The sequence below is a fragment of the Esox lucius genome, chromosome 9 (assembly GCF_011004845.1).
Source record: "Esox lucius isolate fEsoLuc1 chromosome 9, fEsoLuc1.pri, whole genome shotgun sequence".
In the NCBI taxonomy this organism is placed as follows: Eukaryota; Metazoa; Chordata; class Actinopteri; order Esociformes; family Esocidae; genus Esox; species Esox lucius.
In genome coordinates, this window is record NC_047577.1 from 25,442,479 (window position 1) to 25,452,124 (window position 9,646).

The following is a 9,646-nucleotide window of genomic DNA, read 5'->3' on the forward strand; positions in this document are numbered from 1 at the left end:
AAGAAAGCCGTGGACGTGCACTTATCCCGACTATTTACACCTGGCTTGACATAGCTTCACCTTCTCATCCTGGCTCGGCAAACGTGCAACTGATTAAGCCGCGATGAGCGGATCACACTAAGTCAAGCTGTGCTTTTTCAGTTATCCTGGATTTCTTCATTCTAGTTTTGTGCAACAGGCCCCAGGTTTCTCCAAATCTGCTGCTGGAGATACTATCCTGATTATATTCACTCCAAACTGTCACGTCCTGGCTGTGCCCCAATCCATCTCTGCACTGGGCTCAGGGCATAGCCAGGACAGGACAGGAGGTGGCATCTAGCCAATTGGTCTCCCCAATTGGAGGCAGGTGTTGATCATTGCCTCCAATTGGGGACCATATTTAAGTTCATTGTGTTGGCCATGCCAATGTGGTTCATTTTGGTTTGCCTGTTTTCAGTTAAGCCCACGTCACTGGTTGCTGCTTTTTGTTTGTTGTGTTTGGTTTTTCCTTTATTAAAACATGGATTATTGGGACAACATCGACTCTGTGCCTGTGTCCTTCCACTACCACAACCTTGTACGTGACACAACCCTAATGTAGCTCACTTTCAAATAATTAAACAGACAGTGAAGGCTGCATATACAGGAGCTGGTCATAAAAATGTTATATCAGAAAAAATATTTTTCAGTAATTCCATTCAAAAAGTGAAACGTGTATAATTTATACATTCATTCCACACAGACTGATATATTTCAAGTGTTTATTTCTTTTAATTTTGATTATTATAACTGACAACTAATGAAAACACAAAATTCAGTATCTCAGAAAATGTGAATATTGTTAAAAGGTTCAATATTGAAGACACCTGGTGCCACACTCTAATCAGCTAATTAACCCAAAACACCTGCAAAATGGTCTCTCAGTCTATTTCTGTAGGCAACACAATCATGGGGAAGACTGCTGACTTGACAGCTGTCCAAAAGACAACCATTGACACCTTGCACAAGGAGGGCAAGACACAAAAGATCATAGCTAAAGAGGCTGGCTATTCACAGAGCTCTGTGTCCAAGCACATTAATAGAGAGGCGAAGGGAAGGAAAAGATGTGGTAGAAAAAAGTTTACAAGCAATAGGGATAACCGCACCCTGGAGAGGATTGTGAAACAAAACCCATTCAAAAATCTGGGGGAGATTCACAAAGAGTGGACTGCAGCCGGAGTCAGTGTTTCAAGAACCACCACACCCAGACGTATGCATGACATGGGTTTCAGCTGTTGCATTCCTTGTGTCAAGCCACTCTTGAACAAGACACAGCATCAGAAGATTCTCGACTGGGCTAGAGAGAAAAAGGACTGGACTATTACTGAGTGGACTGCTGCAAAATTATGTTCTCTGATGAAAGTACATTTTGCATTTCCTTTGGAAATCAAGGTCCCAGAGTCAGGAGGAAGAGAGGAGAGGCACAGAATCCACGTTGCTTGAAGTCAAGTGTAAAGTTTCCACAGGCAGTGATGGTTTGGGGTGCCATGTCATGTCATCTGCTGGTGTTGGTCCACTGTGTTTTCTGAGGTCCAAGTTCAACGCAGCCATCTACCAGGAGGTTTTACATCACTTCATGCTTCCTGCTGCTGACCAACTTTATGGAGATGCAGATTTCATTTTCCAACAGGACTTGGCACCTGCACACAGTGCCAAAGCTACCAGTACCTGGTTTAAGGACCATGGTATCCCTGTTCTTAATTGGCCAGAAAACTCGCCTGACCTTAACCCTATAGAAAATCTATGGGGTATTGGGAAGAGGAAGATGCAATACGCCAGACCCAACAATGCAGAAAAGCTGAAGGCCACTATCAGAGCAACCTGGGCTCTCATAACACCTGAGCAGTGCCACAGACTGATAGACTCCATGCCATGCCGCATTGCTGCAGTAATTCAGGCAAAAGGAGCCCCAACTAAGTATTGAGTGCATGCTCTTACTTTTCATGTTCATACTTCTCAGTTGGCCAACATTTCTAAAAATACTTTTTTTGTATTGGACTTAAGTAATATTCTAATTTTCTGAGATACTGAATTTGGGATTTTTATTAGTTTTCAGTTATAATCATCACAATTAAAATAAATAAACATTTGAAATATATCAGTCTGTGTGGTATGAATATACAAGTTTATACAAGGGGAAATCTTTTTGCTTGCTTAAAGTCTGACGATTTTCGTTTCATACTACTGTCTGAAATTTAGAACGATAAAAGCTCTAACATTGTTGTGATGCCTATCCATTGATACATTGCATTAAAATATGACTAGTTTATATACTGCCCCCGGGTTCTCACACTTTGGTCCTTTAGAATTAGGGTGCAGGCTTTATATCTAGTAATTCCAAGGACATAGAATTAGGGGTGACGGGGGGTCATGACCCCTCAATATTACAGGCAGGTCAGTGTGACCCCCCTGGAAAGGAATGAAAATCTTGGGATCCATTGACCCTGACCCCCCAAATATACAGAACAAACGCTGTTAAGTAATACACATTGAACAAATCATTCTAGTGATTACTAGTCTGGTGTATGATTAGCCGAATAATGTGTTCCTACTGGGCAGGAAATAATCTGCACAGTAAGTTTGAGGTCCCAGGCCTACATATTGTTAACATTGTTTCACATCCGATAGCTGATAATCAGAAGTAGAGAAAAAGACTGAACCTGGCATGGAAGCAGAGGGAGACAAGGAGGCAGAGAAAGAAACACCAAGCAAACAGGCATGAAAACGAGTACCCGTTGCCCGTCAACCGGAACACAAACACAAAACACACAGACAGACAGACAGACAGCGAAAACCGGCTCATAGGGATGGAGCCGTGACACATGCACTCAAAGTCCATGGACCTTAAGTTAACTATTGCAATCCCAAACAATTCGCAGTGGTAAGGCAGGCATCTGGGCACATAGCAATAAAAATTTAATTTCTCACATACATGAATATATTAGTAATAGCAAATATTTCTTTACAGGTGCGAAAACCCAAGAAAGACTTTAACGCCATCATAACCCTTGATAAACTTTAGGTGATCTACCTGTGACCCCGCAACCCTCACTGTTTTTTTTAGGTGATTGGTGAATAGGTCTCTCATATCTGCGCTCGACAGCAGAAAACACTGTTGTGTTAATGATCATTCGTCTATGGATGTCGAAACGATTACAGCAGTAGCCTATCGACTCAATTCAAGTCCCAACACAAATAAAGCCATCAAGATAATTTGACAGTGTAGCAACCGATACAGATCATTTGTCAATAGAAATAATGAGAATTAAACACACAAAAAGAAAAGATTCTGCAACTTTTTCCATTTATAAATTCTGAACTGAAAAAACACCCTGCTCAGTCCCATGAGAGCATGTCTTTCCTAGTAGGTTTTATGACAGAAAATAGAGCAATAGAGCGGAAGATTGTTTTTACTATTGTGCAGCGCAGTCAATAGCAAGTGCGTCAATTAATTTATTCAACACCTGCACAATACCTACAGTGGGGAGAACAAGTATTTGATACACTGCCAGTTTTGCAAGTTTTCCAACTTACAAAGCATGTAGAGGTCTGTAATTTTTATTGCATGACGTAAGTATTTGATCACCTACCAACAGTTTAAGAATTCCGGCTCTCACAGACCTGTTAGTTTTTCTTTAAGAAGCCCTCCTGTTCTCCACTCATTACCTGTATTAACTGCACCTGTTTGAACTCGTTACCTGTATAAAAGACACCTGTCCACACACTCAATCAAACAGACTCCAACCTCTCCACAATGGCCAAGACCAGAGAGCTGTGTAAGGACATCAGGGATAAAATTGTAGACCTGCACAAGGCTGGGATGGGCTACAGGACAATAGGCAAGCAGCTTGGTGAGAAGGCAACAACTGTGGGTGCAATTATTTAAAAAATAGGGCTCCATGCAAGATCTCACCTCGTGGGGCATCAATGATCATGAGGAAGGTGAGGGATCAGCCCAGAACTACATGGCAGGACCTGGTCAATGTCCTGAAGAGAGCTGGGACCACAGTCTCAAAGAAAACCATTAGTAACACACTACGCCGTCATGGATTAAAATCCTGCAGCGCATGCAAGGTCCCCCTGCTCAAGCCAGCACATGTCCAGTCCCGTCTGAAGTTTGCCAATGACCATCTGGATGATCCAGAGGAGGAATGGGAGAAGGTCATGTGGTCTGATGAGACAAAAATAGAGCTTTTTGGTCTAAACTCCACTCGCCGTGTTTGGAGGAAGAAGAAGGATGAGTACCACCCCAAGAACACCATCCCAACCGTGAAGCATGGAGGTGGAAACATCATTCTTTGGGGATGCTTTTCTGCAAAGAGGACAGGACGACTGCACCGTATTGAGGGGAGGATGGATGGGGCCATGTATCACGAGATCTTGGCCAACAACCTTCTTCCCTCAGTAAGAGCATTGAAGATGGGTCGTGGCTGGGTCTTCCAGCATGCAACGACCCGAAACACACAGCCAGGGCAACGAAGGAGTGGCTCCGTAAGAAGCATCTCGAGATCCTGGAGTTGCCTAGCCAGTCTCCAGACCTGAACCCAATAGAAAATCTTTGGAGGGAGCTGAAAGTCTGTGTTGCCCAGCGACAGCCCCGAAACCTGAAGGATCTGGGGAAGGTCTGTATGGAGGAGTGGACCAAAATCCCTGCTGCAGTGTGTGCAAACCTGGTCAAGAACTACAGGAAACTTATGGTCTCTGTAATTGCAAACAAAGGTTTCTCTACCAAATATTAAGTTCTGCTTTTCTGATGTATCAAATACTTATGTCAATAAAATGCAAATTAATTACTTAAAAATCATACAATGTAATTTTCTGGATTTTTGTTTTAGATTCCGTCACTCTCAGTTGAAGAGTTCCTATGATAAAAAATGAAAGACTTCTACTTGCTTTGTAAGTGGGAAAACCTGCAAAATTGGCAGTGTATCAAATACTTGTATCTGTCCTTGTATTTGGTGATTTGTGTGTGTAAAGAAGGAGTTGTTTGTGAAATTCTTAAGTAGTGTATGTGTACATATTTTTTGAATACTTGCAAACGAAAAATATGTACAGAGACGCAAATTGTTAATTCTTGCAATTCTTTAATGAGGCATTCAAAGATCTTTATACAACTTCAAAATGCTAAATTGTTGTAACGAGGAGGCGCGCCAATCCTCCCGACGTGGTGTTCGGCGCTCGTCATCGCCGGCCTTCTAGCCACTCCGCTCCTCCTCCCACGACACTGTCATGTTTTGTTATCGCACGCACCTGGTGTCCATTCCCTCATTAGATCGCATATATAAGTTCCTGTGTTTCTGGGTGTCTTTGTGTGGTATTGTTCTATGTCCTTGACTGTACTGGAGTATACGGATGCACGCTTGGTTTGCGCTTGTGCGCTTTTGTTTTGCGTGTAATTTCACTGTGTTCAATACAAGAAATGTTCATCGCCTCCCTGCATTTGGCTCGCCTTTTTTCGAGGCACTCCACTACACCCACACCGTGACAATTGTTGTGTGGATTGACAGAATGCTTTATTTACCCACAATACATTTGGCTGTAATTTGAGGCCATATATAGGCATATGAACTCAATAAAACATCTGAATAGTATTGAACATTAACACTTCTACCTTAACTTCATACACTGAACTGTAGCGCTGCCAAAATAGGCTGTAAACACACAAGAATGCTAAGAATATTCTATGAGGATGCTATGAATATTCTATAAGGGGTATGCACTTCCGGATATGAAAAAAATGAGAAACAGAAATAGAAAGAAGGAGAAATATTCATATTTTTCTTTCACCGTTATTCCAATTTCCTATTTTAACAGAGAAGATGAGAAGTCTATTTTAACATATCAATTTTGTCTATTCTAATAAATATCAAAAATGATGAACGAAAAAAAAATCCGTGTATCATTCGAATCCGTGTATCATTCGTTCTTTTCATATTCAATTGAGATTCCAAAACGGAAAATGAAAAAATGGTTCGTTATTTCGTTATTCGTTTACGAATCTGATACCAAAAAACGAATAACGGGTCATTTTTCGTACTTTCGATTTAATGCTCAGATCAAAAATAGGAAATGAAATAACGGGCCACGGACCGATTTAGATTTTGATATTTAATTTGTCCGATTTGTGTGAACCGGAAGTTATTGTCTCGTTAGCTTGATTCATTTCTTCAGTTTAGAGTTTAACCAAACGTTAGCCTTCAAAACCATCATGGAGAGTTTCATCTTGTTCAGAGGAAGTAAACGGGTGACTGTCAAAGAGCATAACACAGTCTGTTTTCCTAGCTACTTAACAACACCACTGCATTTCAGTTACTGTTTTCAGACATATCTTTGGGTGACATTTATGAGGTACAACAAGGCATCTTGGAAAGGTGTATAGTCATTATTTACCACATGATTAAAAAGAAGAGAGATGTCAGGGTAGTTTTCTGCAAAGTCTTGTTCTGCATGACATCTATCCTCCTCAGATGAAAATGGGTCAGTTCCAAAAACTGACACCCAAGTTAGCGAGGATCCAAACTCTTGCTCATACATGTTTGCCACAACAGAGGCATTGGGCAGCAGCTCTTCAGAGATTTTAGCTGGACAGCCACCTGCTGCAAGTTCATTGGGTATCCCACGTCCTAAAACAAGGAAACAAATAACTAACAAAGCAATGCCATTTATGCTGTATGTGGTTGGCGTGTGAAAAAATAACTGCTTCAAAGGGTTGTACATATTCAGTTTAGCATACCTGGGATCCTGTGTGCATTCCACGATTGCACCACTCTGCCTAGTCCAATTTGGCTTAATTGACATGTCAGGTTTGAAATGCAGAATTTAGTCATATTGTCCTCCATGTTGAGGACTTCTTGGTCCAGCAGGTGTACCAGGGCCTGTTTCAATGGGTAGTTAACGCGATTGTTCACCTCGGGCCAAATCCTTTCCACTCGAAGATTCTGTTGAACACAAAACACGATTTCAGATGGAATGAAAATGTAATAGATTAGTTTGGGAAATTAATTCCAATTTTAAATGCTTTCACTCCTTATTTGTTAGAATAAAAAAAGCATTTGATTATATTAGTTGTACTGTTAGTCCGTATTACAAAAACCTCACCCTTGTTGATGTTGTTTGAAGGTATGGTGGCCTGCTAGGGTTGTGTCTATGTCTTGACAGCATCTCTTGCATGTACAAGCACATGTAAAACTCCCTGCCATGGTCGACCCTGAGTTGGTCCCACATCCCATGGTTAACCACTGCAGATCTGAGATAAAACAATGTGTACATGTGCAAAGGGCTGCACTGAACTTAACTGATCCAATAAGAAAATTACATCCAATGAAAAGAGAATATACATTGCACAGAAAATATTATGACAAAAACATTGGTTCTAAATGTATTTACTGTACCTGTAAACTTCCTCATAAATCACAAGGTTGTTTTTCACTGGCATGGTGGCATTGGCAACAATTTTGCCGCTGTAGCCATCAACTGCCACGACGTGTGTCACTCCAAACATCACAAGCTTCTCGTTTTGGTCCATGTGAATTTTATGGCCCATATATTCCGCATGATACGGGATGGGATTTAGATTACGAGCACCCTGAAGACATGTTTTATATTTTGAGCCCAGAATATTCACGAACCATTTCTACATCAAAGAAATTCTTATATGCATGCAACATCATGTACTGTAGGCCTACTTCATTCTTAGCATATAACTTGCCTGACGTCGGAATTCGTGGTATGGCTGATGAATCTCTCTGAGGATTTTCCCAACTCGACATTCTCCTGCATGCACTCCCATTGAAGACAGATATCCAGTCATGAACTTGCGGCCATAAGATGGGCCCGTCTGTTAAGAAAAATACAGTTATTCGCTACAACATTTGAAAGACGGGCAGGATATAAAATGTGAAAACCTAAAAAAAAAAACTTACTTCATATATTGATCCAACCACAGCCCTCTCCAGTTCTGTGTCCGATACATGTCTTTTTCGCTTAAGGTTGTGCTGAACACAGAATCTTCTCACACTTATTTCAGAACATCGCTGGACACCCATCTGCTGCAGCGTTGTGGAAATCTCTACATGTGTCTTGCCAGTTTCAAATAAATCTTTAATTAAATCAGCATATGGTTCCAGTGCGGCCATGGTGTCAATACGAAATTACTTAAGAAATACTGAGTCATTAACTTACAATCACTGCATAATTGATGTTTTCCAGGCCTCGTCTAACTGTTTTCCAAATTGCGGGAAACGTCCATAGACAGTATATAAAAAAAACTTGGAAACTTCCAAGTGCAACACACGAAGAAGACCGTAACTTCCGGTTCACACAAATCGAACAAATTAAATATCAAAATCAAAATCGGTCTGTGGCCCGTTTCCTAATTTCCTATTTTTGATCTGAGCATTAAATCGAAAGTACGAGAAATGACTCGTTATTCGTTTTTTGGTATCAGATTCGTAAACGAATAACGAAATAAGGAACCATTTTTTCATTTTCCGATTTTGAAATCTCAATTGAATATGAAAAGAACGAATGATACACGGATTAGAAATGACTCGTTATTCGTTTTTTGGTATCAGATTCGTAAACGAATAACGAAATAAGAAACCATTTTTTCATTTTCCGATTTTGAAATATCAATTGAATATGAAAAGAACGAATGATACACGGATTGAACAACGAGCCGTTTTCTGATTGGTCAATATTCGTTTGAAATCGGAAATCAAATATTGGGAGTCAAATATAAAAAAACTATACATTTTCTGTTGATCTGTTTTCTTATATTAAGACATAATCGAATGACTGAAATGTACACCGACCGTACCCTGATCGTTATGTTTCAAAGCCTCTAGAAATCAAACTGATTTTTGAACCATTTTGATGAAAGCATCAAACGTTTCAGAAAGCCTCAGTCATCAGTTAGAAATCATAGAAAATATAATGATATAAATAGATTAATATTACAGCAGTGATAGGTAATACAAATATCAAACCCATTGGTTGACAAAATGGTATGCAAAAGTTATTACAATTCTACACAAAAAATATAGTCCCACAGTAATTTTTTTTAAGATCTCAGGCTTCCGTTGATTTACATTTATGAGGTATGGGTACAATATGGCTGTTAATCAATTCCAAGTACGCTAAGAACGTACTTGTGTCCTTGCGAGAATGGTCTTGCAAGATCGCGGGGACAGAATGCGCCTATCTGGATTGAGATGTGTACTTGGCTATTGTGCAATACCCCTCCACTCTATGAGGGCTGTAACCTCCTCAATAGTCCCTGAATAAAATATTTATTTGAAGATGAACGGCAGAAGGTTGTATGGAGACTATAGCCATAATCATATGATATATCACATTCGGAATTTAGTGTAGAGATGGCCCAGAGACTGACAGACATGTTGTCTGTCCATTCAGCAGAGATGGTGGCGATGATTCTTGGGTTGAGATGGGTTGAGGAGGTGAGACCCTTGAGAGTGGTGGTGTGTTCCGACTCAGCGGTGGTGTTAGGCAGTTTACAGACTGGAAGATCAGACAGAGGTGACTTGTTGGTGGAGATTATGGTGTTGTTGTTGGGATTGGAGAGGATGGGTATGGTGGTTCGGTTCTGCTGGGTGCCGGCTCATGTTGG

The 9,646-nt window shown here is 40.6% G+C and overlaps 1 protein-coding gene across 2 annotated transcripts; it reads right to left on the reverse strand.

The window, feature by feature from the left end:
- Positions 1–6,289: 6,289 nt before the first annotated feature.
- Positions 6,290–8,524, reverse strand: LOC114839831. 2 transcript variants are annotated; one of them, XM_029122414.2, is made up of 7 exons: positions 8,200–8,524; positions 7,941–8,096; positions 7,727–7,855; positions 7,410–7,603; positions 7,117–7,264; positions 6,752–6,956; positions 6,290–6,641 (listed from the first exon to the last, which is right to left on the reverse strand). In XM_029122414.2, exons 2-7 carry the CDS (start codon positions 8,061–8,063, stop codon positions 6,337–6,339), a joined length of 1,104 nt encoding a protein of 367 aa, XP_028978247.1. In that variant the 5' UTR covers positions 8,064–8,096; positions 8,200–8,524; the 3' UTR covers positions 6,290–6,336. The 2 variants fall into 2 exon arrangements, with proteins under 2 accessions (XP_028978247.1, XP_028978246.1); XM_029122413.2 differs by having other exon boundaries at positions 7,941–8,524.
- Positions 8,525–9,646: the final 1,122 nt, after the last annotated feature.

What these genes read in the sequence shown, in the direction of transcription:
- LOC114839831 (XM_029122413.2), bottom strand. Translation starts at nt 8,153, where the DNA reads ATGGCCGCACTGGAACCATATGCTGATTTAATTAAAGATTTATTTGAA. An exon ending in TGGTTGGATCAATATATGAA is followed by an intron (nt 7,856 to 7,940) that starts GTAAGTTTTTTT and finishes TTTTCTTAACAG; the next exon opens with ACGGGCCCATCTTATGGCCG. An exon ending in GAATGCACACAGGATCCCAG is followed by an intron (nt 6,642 to 6,751) that starts GTATGCTAAACT and finishes TCCTTGTTTTAG; the next exon opens with GACGTGGGATACCCAATGAA.